Source organism: Canis lupus, chromosome 14 (assembly GCF_048164855.1).
Source record: "Canis lupus baileyi chromosome 14, mCanLup2.hap1, whole genome shotgun sequence".
NCBI lineage: Eukaryota > Metazoa > Chordata > Mammalia > Carnivora > Canidae > Canis > Canis lupus.
Genome location: NC_132851.1, coordinates 55,644,644 through 55,662,253, shown reverse-complemented (window position 1 = coordinate 55,662,253; position 17,610 = coordinate 55,644,644). Strand labels below are relative to the sequence as shown.

Below are 17,610 nucleotides of genomic sequence, written 5' to 3'. Positions count from 1 at the left end.
GAATATGACATTTTATGCATAAAGCCAATTTATATTTACTGAGATTAATAAGATACAGTGAATATGTTTGAGGGCTTCACCCTTTTAAGTTTTAATTTATAGAAATCATCAATTGCAATGAAACACCACTTACACTTTTTCATTTGCATTTTTCTTTAAAAACACAAAAGCAAAATACATTGAAGAGCCTGAATATTAATGAAGTGACAGGTGATTTATTGTGAAGTTTCTTCTGCCTTGGTGACCAATCTCCTGGGAAAGACAATACAGCCTCTGAGAAGACATGAGTTTAAAATGGGGAATGAGTCACATCCCTGCTCCGCTACATAACTGGTGATTTAGCAGGGCTGTCTGAATTGAACTAGTGTTCTCTGAGCTTCTGAAGGGCAGGATAGGGCTTGGAGTAAAGAGAAGGCAGTGTTTGCTTATATCACTACCTAAGGTAGGAAGAAGAAATATTATACCTTTATTTCCTCCATGCTAAAATATGGTTACAAATCAAAAGTGGAAAGTACAACTAGGCAGATATAATGTGCATTTAATTTCTAATTCAGAAGAGACAATTCAGTTTTATTAGTTTATCTCCTTTTCGTTAGCCTCAAGGGTGGCGTTATTTTAGGTAAATTATTATTTCTTTTACTTGGCATTCAGGTAACCACTTTATTCCTCCCACCTATTACTAGAAAATAAAAAGAAAAGAAAACCTTCTGTAGTGAATGATGAATTTTAATATCTAATTATCTGAAAGCACTGGCAAGGATCAGTTTTCATTTGTTAGAAGATATAAGTGAACTTCTGAGTAAAAGGATAAGAGTACTTATTTTGTAGGCACTGTAGTAGAGAATTAACATTCATAAATTCTCTTAGTCCACCAAGGTCCCTGTGAAGTGGGTGCTATCTATATCCCTACTGCACAGTCACAGAGAATATAAGTAACTTACCAAAAGTTACTGGGTTAAATCTCCATTCTCAAAACTACTATGAGTAAATCAACAATTTGCAAAGTCTACTAAATGATGATTTTCCCCTTTGTATCAACAACGTTCCTCACAAGTAAAGCCACCTTTCAGTAGGCAGGTGTGCTACTGGGAGTCAAGATTTACCCTTAAAATTTATGAAGAGGTTGCTATGGGCTGGCATAATTATATGGATTACATACATTTACTGAGAATGCATGTGTAGACTAACACAAATCTGAAACCTGAAAGGAGAATCCATCAACTTTAATAAACATGTGCGACATACCTACAGAAGAGACACACCACTCTTAGATTTGGCTTAAATAAATGTAGCTTTACGGGTCAGATCTCCATCTATAAAACTCGAAATCACATTAACTTCTGACGAGATGAAGGATGGGAGATAGGAGGAAATCAAAATCCACTATGCTAGTCAAGGTATTATTTCAGAAGAAGAAAAGCCTTTTTGCTAATTTTGCCACTAAGATGGGTCACGTTTTTGTAATAACCTTATAGTTGGGGAGGGGGTTGGTGGAACACTTTTCATAATCCATACATTGAATTGGTAGCAGCTATCTAGCAAAACTTGATTTTAAACTGAAATTTCTGGGGTCATTTCAGGTAATTAAATAAAAAAGAAAATGAGAAGTGCAATGTTATTATTCATGATGAGATAAAGCCTAACAAAATCCAATGTCAGAAAATATTCCAATTTCTATATAGATCTATAAAAAGAATAGAAATATTTAACCATTAACTGAACTACCAGATAAATTTCTCAGCAAATGCTTTGTTTTGGGATCAGGCTCAATTTTAGAGGCATCGTTAATCTAAGTTGTTCAAGATGAGGTTTAGCAGAGACTGTGGGTTGGAGATATGAGTGGGAAAGATGACCTTCGCTACAAATTGTTTGTACCACTAGGGAAGTTAGAGCTACTGGAAATTTGGGTGAGGTTTCTATTACACCTGGGAGAAGCTGGGGGGTGGGATTGAGGACTGACTTCAAGTTATGTGCAAATAGTAAATATTTAAATGAACAAATAAATAAACCCTCCTGTGGGATTTGTAAAAACTTGAGTTTGGATCAGAGTTAATCCTCCTTAAAACTTTCTATAATCAGCTATCACATTTGTGCCCTTGAAAAACTCCTTCTAACTGTGTATGAAAATGGCATCCAGGAATTTAACTTGATCATAGTCTGGGGGTACTGGCCTGAAGGAATTCTTAATTTATGTGAGTGAGTAGCATTGTAGCAAACAAGTCAGAAGGGGAAAAAGTATCTTATGTACAGGTAACATCAGGAAAACATCTTCATGAATATATTCAAAGGACAAATGTAATGGGGCGCTTTAAAGAGATGAGGTGACCAAATAACAAAATCCCAAAGAGAATATATAAGAATGATTACACGAATCAAAAATTATCAGTAAATCTTCCAAGGTTTTGCATAATTCCAAGGAATAAAATCCCAATAGTAGTAATCCAGTTTATCACACTGGGAAGCTAGACAGGAAATCTGTTACATAGGCTGCAACAAGTTCATTTAAGAACAGAATATTAAAGAAGGTTTGAAAAAAAAAAACCATTGAGAAAGAGTTCTGTACTGTATGGTAGATACTTTATTCTAAATGGATCCCAAAGATGATTATGATGAATTTTTGTTTGAAGGAATAAATGGTAAGACATACAGTACTGTAAAATAATTATTCTTTGGATGAATTGGGCGGTGGTATGAATAGGAAAGAAAACATACAGTAGATATAGGGCTAATTTTTAGATAACTTCTTGGAGTTTTTAAGGGCCAGAACTAAAGACAAAAATAAGAGATGTAATAGATCTAACTTAGAAAGAAAGGAAAGTGGGGTTTAAATAAACAAAAAATTGCTGGCTGTGAGATATTGAGAATGAATGGCAAGTTAGAATATATGAAGATGTGAAGATGTAGTGCCTAGGATTTTTATTTTAATAATAAAGAGTACATTCTTTTGAGTAAACAAAGGTGAATACGTATGTTGCTGAGGTGACTGAAGTGTTTATCTGGAAAGGTGAATCTTGGATTTCACCTACCTAAATATGATACACACGCCTGAATGCAGGGAAGATAGGACCCTGGGAAATAAGACAAGATTAAAGAAGGAGGTTAAAGACTATCTTCAGAGATATACTATGAAGAAATAAAAATGTAAAGTACTCCACATATCTGAGATAAAAAATAATGAGATGAGGAGTTTCTGACTTGGGGGAATAGGGGAATTAATATGGGAAATCAAGAAGATCATTATGATGTCTGCCACCAATAAAGTCACCGACTGAAAGGAAGAATACATATCCTGAAGGAAAAGATCACTGCCTGGACACACCTCAGATCATAAATTCAATTTAACCCCCCCGCAAAGTCAACGCTAGAATAACTTATTGGATGTCACAAGAAAGTTATACCCTTCTACAAGAGTAACTTTAAGAAATACTTTTAAAACTAAAGACTTTAAAACCAGATTTAAACATATGATTAGTCAATATAAAATATTATTTTCTTTAAATATATTTCAACTTGACCGGGTCTTCCATATATCACATATTCCAAGTTGATGAAACTCTTGAGAAGGAGGGCACAGCAACGTTATATGTGATTGACCTTAAAATCAAGGTCACAAAAATGTGTTCATTTAAAGCAATTTTTAGTAAAATCACACACCTTACAACTATATAAATTTAGATCATAATGCTAGACAATTTTCCATATTTTAAAAATACTAATTTTATTTTAACCATCTCCACAGTTAGCAAATAAATCACATGATCTCATCTTTTCGTTTAAACAATTGTTCTCTATTTGTTGTGATCAGTTGATGCAAGATACTTCTAATAATAATTCCTGTTCATGGGGTGGTTTCCTATCTAAGAATGTATTGTAAATTTTCCGTCTGTGGGATTGGACAGTAAACAAAATCTATCACTATGAAAGCAAATAAGTTCCTAAACTTTGGAGGCATTTGTAAGTAATTTCTTCTCTATGATTTGGAAAGGATGTCAAAAGTTAAAATGTTTATATTTTAAATAAATTTTCACAGACTAACCATTAAAACTAAACTTGGAAAAAAGAAGGATATTTGGCTTATATTATGTAAATCAAAATCTAGCAAATAAAAACAGACTAATAATGAAGCAAAATAAAAGATGATAGGTTTTTTGATGTATTTTCTCCAGATTTGGGGGAATATTTGCAATCACCATTCCTACCTAGGCAACCTGATATAAAAAATTTAATGTCCGGCAGCCCTGGTGGCGCAGCGGTTTGGCGCCGCCTGTGGCCTGGGGTGTGATCCTGGAGACTCGGGATCGAGTCCACATCGGGCTCCCTGCATGGAGCCTGCTTCTCCCTCTGCCTGTGTCTCTGCCTCTCTCTCTGTGTGTCTATGAATAAATAAATAAAATCTTAAAAAAAAATTAATATCATCACTAGGTTATGGTTGTTATACCACTGCCCCAAATAACATATGAAAGTCAATTAAGATTATATGTAACAAGGATCCCTATATCAAAGTCAGCTTGGACACTCTTTGTCCTAATTTATTTTATGTAAATAAGATGCAAATTACTTGAGTAAAAGTAATTAAGAGCACCAGCATCTCAATATTTCTGAATCATATGTTGCGATTGTTAAATTTTCTAAGTAGCATTTAGTGGAACAAAAAGCTGACAGGAACAGGTTTAAACTAAAGTAATACTAGTTTGGGGATAGGAAAAAAAAACATTGCTGATCATAAAAATAACTACTGAATATATGCATTAAAAATATCTTCCTTAGGACAGTGTGATTGGAATAAGTTCATGCAAACGTCACCTTTCCAGATAAAACTATATTCTAAGTATCCCCCAGCAATGTCTGTAGTGTACTCTAACTCTACACAAATATAGCATCTACTCATTTGTACTGCAATCAATTTAATTCTAATCTTCCCCCCTCCTAAAGGATACACTAAAAAAGGGGGAGAGAAGAAGTGGGAGGGAAGGAGAAAGACAGAGAATTAAAAAAAGCAACCACAAACAAAACAGTAGATTAAGGGAACTTCATTTCAAAAATCGAAATGATACCCTAGGACCATGACTACCAGAAGCACATATACACACAGATATCATTATATATATATATTTATATATATTTTATTTTTCTCCTCCTAGATCTTTAAATATGCTGGATAAGTTTGTAGATACTAAGATTAGATGTGATTTTTACCCCAAATATACAGGGTGCCTCAGGTATGTATTAGACAGTATATTTTTACTTCCACAAAGACTATGAAATTGCTCTACGCCTGGGACAATGTGCAACTCTATGATGCTTAGCAGACTATATAGCCACATAATTGCCCATTTTCACTGCTTCCAATGAGGCCTGACAGCTCACCAATTTATTACAGTGGCAGATGACTAGAAAAAGAAAGTTCTCGTTTTCTAACTTCTTTTCAGAAAAGATTTCCTGAAAACTCAGGATTGAAAAAAAAAGAGGTTTATGAATAATGGAACACACTGCTACACTCAAGCACGTTTTATATCCTTGCAATATTCCTATCACATGGAACAAGGTCCCAAAGTTGCAAAAAAAAAAAAAAAAAAAAAAAAAAAAAAGCAATGCATTTAAGAACTCCTTAAAGTAATCACAAAAAGTAATAAATATGAAAAATCATTTCTAATTACCTCTGTTGAGTGACGCTGAACTGTTTATATCTCCAGTAATGAAGGAAGACTCTGACTGCTTTCGGACCGTGTCATTCCACATTCTACGAATTCGGCTCTGGATGGGGGAAAGGGAAAATAGGAAATGAACTCAGCAGGCAGTGAATTTTCACACAAATCATTCTTTTTCTTTCTGTCATAGTTATATGAGACCTTGGTTTCTGGAATCTGGCAAATATATAACTTTTACATTCTTGCAGTACAGTAGCACAAGGACAGAAACTAAATTCACCATAATAATTGGTTCTCATTAAGTGTATTCCTAAATGCTTATACCAAAAATAATTGTAACTATGAAAAAGCAATAAATGTAACGTACTATACCAATTTACCCATGTTGAGGATATATAGACATGTACTCTAGACAGTTAGAATTTAATAATTTTAGTTTCCAAAGTGAAACAAATTATTTTCATTGTAACTTTTATTGGAATGGGGTATTTAAATATGTATTAAATTGTCAGTTTTATTAACAAAAGATTTAGTCTAAGAATTCAGAAACTTGCAAGGAAGAAAAAGTTTGGTAAGAAAAGAACAGAGTATTATTAAAAAGCTATTGAACTTAACATTTTCCATATATTTTGTAAGACCAGTGTAATATTACAGGTTACAGATGATTTCTGACTTTTCTTTCGTTTGAAGGAGATAAAGGAAGTCGATTCACCCTTATTTATTTCTTCACAGTAGGTAGTTTTATAGAGAATCAAAAATTCTTTTTTTAAAAAAATATTTTATTTATTCATGAGAGACACAGAGAGAGACAGAGAAAGGCAGGGAGAGGCAGAGAGAGAAGCAGGCTCCATGCAGGGAGTCCAATGTGGGACTCGATCCTGGGTCTCCAGGATCACACCCTGGGCCGAAGGCGGTGCTAAACCCAAAAATTCTTACATTATGATTTACATTCTCAAATTCAGTTTTCTAAGTGTTAGATAATTGAAGAAGGTGGTGTAGTATTTTTCCATTTTGAGGGGAGGAGATTTTTTCTGGTTTATTATTCTGCTATTTTACTGATTTTAGGGATCAAAAAAGTATTCACAATCCTGTGAGGAAGAAACAAAATATTTTCAGCTTTTCTAAGGAAGAAATAGTTTTAAGAACTATTATTACTAGTAGTGTTAGTGGCAAAACCCTGCCCACAAATGGGTCAATGCTCCAAATATATTTAAACTCCTTACCTAATCTTAAAATAGTAGAAAACTTGTTTTATAAATATTAGGACATGTTAATTCTTCAGAAATATTGTCTATACTGTTTTATAGGCAACGGAGACATCCACACACACATACTAATCTAAGAATAAAACTTCTCAGATTAAAGAATTAGAGGGGTGCCTGGCTGGCTTAGTGGGGAGAACACGTGACTCGATCTCTGGGTCATGAGTTTAAGCCCCACATTGGATGTGGATCCTATTTAAAAGACACAAAATAAAATAGATTAAATTTTTTTTTAATTAAAAAACAAGAATAAGAAAACTAGTGCAGGATTATAGATCCTGAGCACTTGAGAAATGTTTCTATGGAAAAGTACTTCAAAACTTGAAACTGGGGATCCCTGGGTGGCGCGGTGGTTGAGTGCCTGCCTTTGGCCCGGGGTGTGATCCTGGAGTCCTGGGATTGAGTCCCACGTCAGGATCCCTGCATGGAGCCTGCTTCTCTCTCTGCCTGTGTCTCTGTCTCTCTCTCTCTCTCTGTGCGTTTCTCATGAATAAATAAATAAAATCTTTAAAAACAAAACAAAACAATACTTGAAACTGAAATCCTGGGAACAATTCTCTCTCACTTGTTTAATTAATTAATTAATTACAAATAGTAATTACCCTCTACTGCATGCTACTAGATTAGTTAAGTGATAGACGCAACAAATTATCACAAAAATAAGCACCGATGTAAATAAGATGCTCAAAAATCTCCACAGAACCATTAATTATTATAGCTGAAAACTATGAACCCAAATGACTGTCAATGGTAGGATGGATATATAGAACAGTATACTACAATAACAATAAAAAGCAACATAGCCTCCTGAAACAACACAGATGTCTTAATAAAGAAAGAAAGTAGAAGAGAATATGTACTAGAGGATTTCATGTGAATAAGTATCAAACACATGCAAAAGAAAATGCACTGTTAAAACTTAAGATGGGGGTTACGTTAGAGGTGAATGATGGAGAAAGGTTCAAAGAGTTTCTGAGGTACTCCCAACATTCTAATATTTGACCCATGGAGGGGAAATAAATCACCATGCATACACCTATATTTTATGTCCTTTTGTTAATTTTGTTACACTACATAATTTAAAAAGTTTAAGGCACATAATGAGGAGATATGTCCTTGCCTAGGAAATCCGTGAGCACCACCTGAAGAAGTGACATCTGAACAGATTTGATGGAATTTTGATCCTTTTTAGGTGACATTTACATGAGCTTCTCCCATGACCTCATCTTCTGTGAGTCTCCCCAACCTGGGCTAGCCACACTGGTCCTCTTGCCATTCCTTAACAAGCCAAGCACGCTTCTGCCTTAGGCTTGTACAATTGTTTCCTCTGTCTAACGCGTTCTTCTCCCAGACACATGTATGAATAACTCCATCTCTTTATTTTTTTGCTCAAATATTTTCTCCTTAAAGAGACCTAGCTTGTTCTTCTACTCCCCCCACCTAACCGTGTTATTTTCTCCTGTAGTCATTATCACCTTATACATGAACTAGAATTACAATGCATTTATTTCTTATATGTAAATATAATGTCTAATATGTCTAATGTCTGCATTAGATTTGAGGCCCTAGAAAAAGAGAAGATTTGTCTTTTTTGTTTATTGGTGTATCACACCATGAAATAATACCTGGTATATTATAAATATTATATGTATGCATACATAAAATGTATTTTATATGTAAAATGTGTATCTTATATATGTCAAATCTTTAAATATTTCAATTAATTCTTTCTATATTCTAGGCTTTACACTATGGCACTTTCATTTATTCATTCACTGAAATTTCACATGAACTCCTTGAAGCAAATACTCTTATTCATCTGAAAACTAAGGTTCAGAAGTTAATTAGCACGTCAATGTCACAGATCTAATAAGTGACAAAATCTACATCTGAATCCACTCAACTGGTTCCTGATCTAGGAGGTTAACAACTTACTACTCTATATCAAATAACAGTTGAATAGAGAAAGGAGAAAAAAGATAAAATATTGCAGGCAGAGGAAAAGTATACATTATATAGCACAGAGCCAACACTTAAACGTTCATGGAATGAAGTAGGATGATATGAGGATGAAAAAAGTCACAGAATACTATACACAATAATATACCACTTTAAAAAAGGATTTTAAAAAGCAATATTAAACATTTTTTTTGGAGATGGAGAAACTATTAGAATAGGTCAAGGAAATGAAGAACAAAAGTTTTTTGGTTGCAGGCACAGGGAAGGGAAGGGAAAATCTATGGAAAATGTTCAGTTCCTGAGTTCAATGGTATTCATTTTATTATTATGCTTCATAATTTAACAGATGTTACACACATTGTTTTAGGTTTCAAATAGTATATGATAAATGTAAATACATCTACAAAGTCAATAAAACAAATAAAAAATAAATGACAGACCGATTAAAGAAAGTCACAGTGGGAAGGACAATATTTTAATTCATAGTTTTTATAAACACAAACCAATCCTATATATATATATGTCTGTGAATATGTGTTTGTGTGATTATGGTGGTTACTAAGCTTTTTTAAAGTCTTTTTTTTTTAATTTATGATAGTCACACAGAGAGAGAGAGAGAGAGAGAGAGACAGGGACATAAGCAGGCTCCATGCGCTGGGAGCCCGGTGTGGGATTTGATCCCAGGTCTCCAGGATCATGCCCTGGGCCAAAGGCAGGAGCTAAACCGCTGCGCCACCCAGGGATCCCTGGTTGCTAAGCTTTTATAAGTGATTATTTGCACCAGGAAGTAGGTATGGGGGAGCAACAGGTGGAGAGGATTTTCTTTTTATTCTTGCCAATCACACTCCTCCATTTTCTACATGGAAGCCACATGATCTGTATTATGTGGATAATCTCCCTGGCCACTTCCTTTTCTAAATCATCTCATAGGCTTTCTAAAGTAATCGAAATAAAATCTAAATTTGCATACACTTACAAACTATTATTGATCCATCTCTAGCCTTCTCCTTTGTCTTCCTCACCCATTCACTTTCATCCATTTAGCCAATGACATTCTTTCCATTCCTGATTTTGTAAGTCCTCCCCGAACTTAAGGGCTTTGCATTAGAGTTCTCTCACCTGGAACTCTTCCCCTGAATTCCTTCCTGTCATTCAGAATCTTGGTGTCAATATCATCTTCCAAATTAATCTTTCTCCAGTACTTAATCCAAGTAGCCACCTGGGCTTTCTGTATCAAATCACTACATTTGGATCTCTACCAGCTTTCATACTTTGGTATTTTCTGTTGGTTTGTAAATAAATTTTCTGTCTTCCACAACTAAGATGAAAACTCTAGATCACAGGGGAAGTTGTCTTTTAATCAGTGTACCTCCATAGCTTAGAAGTCTGCCGTTATATAGGGGATATTCAAAATTTCTTAGTAAAAAATTAAAAATATAGTGATTGTTATTTTACAAGTTCTCTGTTATGGAAAAGACATCCATAGTTACAAAATTTATCTTAATATCAGTATTTTAGACTATCAGTATTTTAGACTATAATATGAAATACATTATTTTTACTAAACAGACTGGATTTAAGTAACTATTACTTTATGTAGCGTTGGACTGTCATAGTTGATCAGAATTAGTATTATATTAAGTGTAAGAAAACAATGTAAGGGTTTTTTTTTTTTGTAGGACTAGAATTGTGATACAAGAACTATAACACTGAAGAAAAATATGATAGAGTTTAAAAATTTATATCTGAAATTATATTCTGTAATAATGACACTAATAAGTGATGGCTGCTCCAATTTCTCAAGTACTTACAATTTGTTTTCAGTGTTTTGAATATATTATTTCAAACTTCCTAACAACATAAGAAATAAATATTATTACCACTATTTTACGGATGAAAAATCTGAGTGTCAGTGATATTAGGTAACTTGTTTTGTGTCATGGCTGGAACATGCCAAGGCTAGAATTCAAACCAAGGGCTATCCACACAGCAAGCTTATTATTATTCTATTAACCTGCATTGCTCTTTTAGCTTAGAATTACTGCTAAACATTAAGCAATGTTTTTTTAAAATAATACATAAATTCCCAAATAGGATTGTTTCATTAACGGTATTTGACAAATGACTACGGGATGGTAGCTGATGAGCTTGGCTATATGAAAAGCATGTAGGAATAACGACATACACGATCTTAGCAATTTCAATTTAGAAGTTGTGGAAAAGATTATTACAAAAAGGGAGGTAAGGATTATCAGTTTGAAAATAAACGTGTGGAATCTAAGAGCCTCATGTCAGAAGCATCATCCAGGTGTACCCTACCTACAGTTATATGATACTTCAGATTTCTAATTTGCCAATTTAGCAGTCCTACACTTAGAAATCTCAGCCCACCAAAACTGAAACAGCTAATATGCAACTTTTTTTTGTAACATCAGTAAGTTAAAGAAATAATAAGTACAATTCAAACTATTAATAATTGTTTATTATATGTAGGTATAAGTTTCATGTCTATTATGATAATTTGTGGTTGCTAATTTAAGTGTTAATAGTTGGAAAGTTTGACAGTTACACATTAGTTTTAAATTTTTAGTTGGAAATGTTAGATGAAAAGATTAGATGTGGTTTTAGTCGTAAGATAAAAGGGAACTCCATCAGTTTAAGGAGAGTGTTTCTTTATGAGAACATGTTCATAATATTTCATTTATGAATCGTTCAAGTGCTAGTTACGGGCATGTGACTGTCCAGTCTGAAGTGAATGTGTTTGAGAGAATGGTATGTTAAGTTTGTAAATTATTTAAAGTCAGGGATATTTAATTTTCTAGGCATATAAATGGAATTCTTGTTCTTAAATGGAACATTTAATCTATTAGGTTTACAACACAAGCATTGAACAAAGAACATCTGAAGTAATCTTTCTTATTTTATACAAACTTACTGAACTTACAAAAAATTAAGATTTATAAATCGAACTAAAAGGGTTAAGAAAAACTAAGTTTCTGATTCACACCTTTATCAATTTGAAGTGTTCTTTAGAAATCAATTGACAACACTGATAATATGATTGTTTTTCCCCTTGTATCAGGAACTCTTGAAAATTTTAGTTGGCTAGTTTGAACTCAGACTCACTCATAGCCCGCATAACCCTGTCTTTTATTTGACTGGCTCATTTCAGCACCCTCAAGTTGCTGAAATTTCTACCTAATAGTCTTTGCGCTAACACCATGGGTTGGGAAAATGGGAGGTTATTTGAAAGTTGCTTGAAAGTTTACAGCTTCCCAAGTGACAGTCGATGTTGCAGATACATCAAGTGCTGGATAGTGGGAGGCAGCCAATGATGCTGCTATGGTGTCCCTCACTGCCTTGAACTGTCTTCAACTTATCAGCATATAATGAGTAAAGACTGTTTCACTAAACATACCATTTAATAAGTACATATTTTCAGTATGCAATAAGAGAGTTACTACACTGGTTAAAAGAGAAAATTCCCTTAAGAATCATATATATAAAATATTCTCTTAGAATTGGTGGGTAAAGTACCAACTCCCTTTCTTCATCTTCTATGTCCATTCAACTAGGAAAAATTTGAAATCATTAATTACTATGCAAACTGAGACCCTAAGTTTCATAATTTTATTGCAATGTGGTTTTTGAAATTTTTGTCATCATCATTCCTGTTTAAGACACTGAAACAATAAAACAACAACAACAAATTTGACGTTTTAAATGCTTGGGATAGAAAATAGTTCTGGTCAAGAAAGGACAACAACTCGCGACTGAATATAGGTAAGAGATATTTCATTTTAATGAAAAACTATTTACCTGTGAGCCTGTGGAGTAGCGTCCAGGAGTTCGAGAACCAGATGTTTTCCCTGAGCCAATGGAACTCTCTGTACTTTTGCCACTACAACAATGCGTTCGCAGGCATTTCCCATACTCTTTTCGTACCTAGCCAATTAAATATTAACTTCTGTTAGAACATAATTCATTTCAGCTGAGAACTATGGTATAAAATGTATGTGAGTTTCATTTTTAGATAATTAATATAATTATTTCCTTGCCCTACAGATACAAGAAAGTCTGCTCAGCATATATTTTACAATATAAAATGATATTCAAGCCACCATGCTTGAAATTTTGCATAACTGGAGCCTTTTAAAATATGCACACGCGCACACACACATGCCTAATCATGCTAAAATGCTACTACCTCGTAGTTCAAAAAATAAAAACTTGAGACCCTGTGTTTAGTCTCGTAAATTTGATTTGAAGTAGCCTATTGGTGCAATTGTTCTTTGAACAGAGGTCTAGTGAGAAAGCTACAGAGAAATGAGGGGATGGACACGGGGAGAGACAGGAAGAGAAAAGAGAAAAAGAATGTTTAAACACAGAAAAAAGGGAATGTGTTGAGCTAAGAATCTCTTTTAAATTTGTATTTCTTTAAGTTTATTTCTCTTAAAAGAGGTCAAATTAGTAACTTTAGAAGATAAAATTCAAAATATTTTTATTTTCTCAAATTAGTTCTATTCAATAATCACAGATTGCTTTCTTTTATTAAATTCTTATCTTGCTTGTAAATAAGATCACAGGGAAAAAAGGAGATAAACATTTTTTAGTTGATGTTTTCAATCAGGAAAACACATCAACAAATTCTGGGAAAACTTTTATCCCGTTTAGAATGTTTATTAGTGCCTCTTTAATCAAACAAGAGGAACAAAAATAAACAGGAAATGCCCTAAATCATACTTCTGCTATCCACAACAACAAAAATAATCCCCAGTTCCGTCTTCATCAATTAAAAACACATTCTGGGACATTTTATTGGTTATACATTCCAAATTTATGATTATGAAATAACACAGTATATATAGTTATTCTTAGCTTTTTACATATTGAATTCACATGAGTTCATTCTTTCCACAATCTGTGACAGTGTAATATCCCAATGTAATTGTATTTAAAGCTAAGTTATAAGTATGTGCTTTTTTGAGGGACATTATTTAGAATCAAAAGCAAAGAAAAAGAGTGTCAATGATATATAAATACTAGCATTCAAAACTAAGTGATTATATCTTAATATTAGAAAGTTCTTTCTGGGCAGCCCCGGTGGCACACCGGTTTAGCACCGCCTGCAGCCCAGGGTGTGATCCTGGAGACCCTGGATCGAGTCCCAGGTCAGGCTCTCTGTATGATGCCGGCTTCTCCTTCTGCCTGTGTCTCTGCCTCTCTCTCTCTCTGTCTCTATGAATAAATAAAAAAAATCTTTAAAAAAAAGAAAGTTCTTTCTATCAGAGATGTAGCAGAATCAAAGATAGAATACGTTCAAGTTTGTTTGAAGAATTCACATTTATTAAGTGTTTATTTTGTGATAGGAACAACAATATAAATACAGGTGAATCAAAGCATGGAGGAAGGAGGGCTTGCTGTCACTAGGTAGGGGGACCCAGGAAGGCTTCTCAGAGAAGAGGGTTTCTGAAAGAATCTTCAAAAGATAGGTTGGAATCTGTCAGGTTAGAGAATGTTGTTGAAAGAAAGGACAGACAAGATGGACAAAGGCAACCTAGGTATTTGTGAAGAGTGTGGGCAACCTTTGAGGACTTTCTCTGCCTTATGTGAAAAAATCCACCTCTCACAGGTACTCTATGATCAGAAAGCTCCTTCTAAGAGGCCACATTTCTAACATTAATATGTAAACATTATTATTAAAGTAATCTATTAAATTATCCCTTTCTCTGTATCTGGAAAAAATAAGAACAAATGCTTTAATTAGAATTTGAGAAAGCTTAAAATAATCTCTACCCAAAGGTAAGCACTATCAATTGCAGTTTCATTTTAGTCTTGAATTAATGAAGTATCTCCAAAAACCTAAACTTTGATCGTAACCTACGTCCTCCCACTTTGTTTTTCTTAGTGTACTCAACAAGTATATTTTTCTTTTTAGAAAAGAAAGTGGTTTTTAATTAAGCAATTTAAACCTAAACAAATATTTTAGGAGGGAGGGAGAGAGAAAGAAAGAGAAAGAGCCACTCCCATACCCATTACAAAGGCAGCAGTATTATATAAGCCACAGGAATTCATCATGGACTATTTACATTTTCCAACAAAGACTAAATATTTTGAACTGGTTATATAAACAACTGGCAAACCAAGATATCTAGTGATGCTAAGTTCCATGTTTAGGTATATTACTTACTGAATCTTTACTGACTTTATGTTTCTATTTCTGTTTAGTTTTGAAGCACTAAGCATGTATTTTAAAAAGAAAAAAAGCTAAATAAAAGGGGCTATGTCTATGAAATATTTTTCTTTAGGTTACAATAAAAGTTATTTATTTTTTCAATCACTTGCATAGTCTAATCCACTATTTCACATCATACTCCATCTTACCACTATCAGATATGATACCTTATTATTTTAACATTGTTCCAGAATATAGAAGATGGGAAAAGAAGTACACCTTACCAATGGAATATTTCTTTTACGCTCTCAGATCAGAAATAAAATAATTTCAATACCCTGTGGGGTTTATAATCAAGTGCATAACAAAAGAAAAAGTGATAACTTTAACATCACCAGTAGAAATACTGGTATGAGTCCTATCATGCAACTTTGAATAGGACTGATAACTCAAAGTTTCATTTTTGTTAAGGAGTTGAATCAATCAACAAATAACCCTTATAAGGCAAAATATCTCAATAATGTAATATTTCATATTTCTTTAATCAAAACATTTGAGCAACTACATCAGCATGGACACATTATTGAAATTCAATCAGATGGCTTAAGAGAAACTTCTTAAGAGACTTAATATTGTTAAAATGTGCATATTACCCAAAGCCATCTATAGACTCAATGCAGTCCCTCAAAACTCCAATAAAATTTTTCACAGATATGGAAAAAAAATCCTAAAATTTGTACAGAACCACTCTCCCACCCCCACCCCTCCACAATAGCCAAAGTAATCCTGAAAAAACAGAGCTAGGGACATCATACTTTTGCTTAAAAACTATAGTACAAAGGTGTAATAATCAAAACAGCATAGTGGTGGTATAAAAATGGACACACAGATGAAGAGAACAGAATTAGGCCAGAAATAAATGAAGGCATTTACTGTCAACTAACATTTCACAAGGGAGCCAAGAATACTTGATAGGAAAAGGACAATCTCTCCAATAAATAGTTTAAAAGCTATTATACTTTAATACTATTAAAGTATAAATAATCTATATAATCTAAAAATTATTATACTATAAAAATATTATATAAAAAACTAGATAACTACGTGCAGAAGAATGAAATTGGATCCCATCTTACACTACTCAAAAAATTTAGCTAAAATGAAATACAGGGGAAAATTTCCTGGACACTGGTCTTGGCAATGAGTTTTTGGACATGACATCACAAATAAAAGCAACAGAAGCAAAAATTAGTAAGTGGAACTATGTCAAACTAAAAAGCTTCTGCAGAGCAAAATAAATAATCAACAAAATGAAAGAGCAATCTACAGAATCAGTAAAAAATAAATAAATCAATATTTTTGCAACTGCAATTTTAGGATGTGCACTAAATATTTGGGAAGGTTCATCTATTGTAATATAATCTCTTTTCTAAATTAATTCTAATCCAATAGATCAAAATCCACCCATTCCCTTATACTCTTTTTACTTTTCTGTAAACTACATTTATACGTCTGAGTCATCATTACTATTTAACTATTTAATTAACTATAATTTAACTAATAACTATTTAATTAACTATTTAAATAACTAGCCTTATTTATGACTATGTTGATACACTTTTCATATGTACCACCACACACAACTGAAACAGAATACAACCAGACTCATCTTGACAAGTAGACACCATCTCAAGTTTTGATTTAGGTCCCATCAATCTCTCAAACCAAAAATCACAGACATAGATATCTTCACTCTTTCTATGTTTTGCTTTGTTTTCCAAAGAAACATTTCAGGTGTTGTTACTTTCTTAGAAGAAATTTTCACATTTTGACATTTCATTTTCAGAGCCACTTCTCAGTATCTCATAATTATTTTTATTACCTCCATGTTACACATGAAGAAACTGGGGCATGAGCAGGTTAATTAACTTGCCCAAAGTCACATATGCTGTTAAGTAGAGAAACTAGGATTTAGACCCAGACTTTCTTGGCTCAGGGGTCTATGTGATTGGAACCATAATGATCATATTTTTAATAGAATTAAAATGTATAAGATGAGAAAATCAATCTTGAGATTTCTAAAAAAATGCAATGGAAGTATTTAGTGGCTAAATTTAACTTTGAAAATGAATATTTTAGGTCCTTGTAAATGTAAAAAAATCACAAAAATAGAGCAGCATGAAAAATTAAATATTGCATTCTAATTATCCAACTCATAGATTTTATAAAAGATGCTTTTAAAGAAAAGAAGTACAAAGATCATTACTAAGTACTTTGTTGTTCATTTAAAAAACACAAATGTTCTCATAATGATAAACATTCATATTTTCCAGTATATACAAACTTGTTTTTAAAGAAAAACAGAAAAATATATATTTCCTATGCCATATATATATGGCATATATATATATGTATATATATATATCTCCATCCTACAGCTCCATAACATCTTAGAAAAGCTATTTCTGATACACAAATTCCATGTGTCTGCCAATAAAAATATTAAAGACTATAAGGTCAAGCCTACAAGAGTATAATTTTTGTTCACCATCCAAATTAGAAAATA

The 17,610-nt window shown here is 33.1% G+C and overlaps 1 protein-coding gene across 23 annotated transcripts in view; it reads right to left on the bottom strand.

Annotated features, from left to right (window-relative positions):
- Window positions 1-17,610, bottom strand: part of ADGRL3 (adhesion G protein-coupled receptor L3) — an 856,207-nt gene that overhangs the window by 74,245 nt on the left and 764,352 nt on the right. For all 23 annotated transcript variants that reach the window (XM_072775204.1, XM_072775207.1, XM_072775212.1 and 20 more), the window contains 2 exons: window positions 12,689-12,814; window positions 5,658-5,754 (listed from right to left, as the gene is read on the bottom strand). In XM_072775204.1, the coding sequence (XP_072631305.1) occupies window positions 5,658-5,754; window positions 12,689-12,814 (223 nt within the window). The remainder of the gene's footprint in view (window positions 1-5,657; window positions 5,755-12,688; window positions 12,815-17,610) is intronic.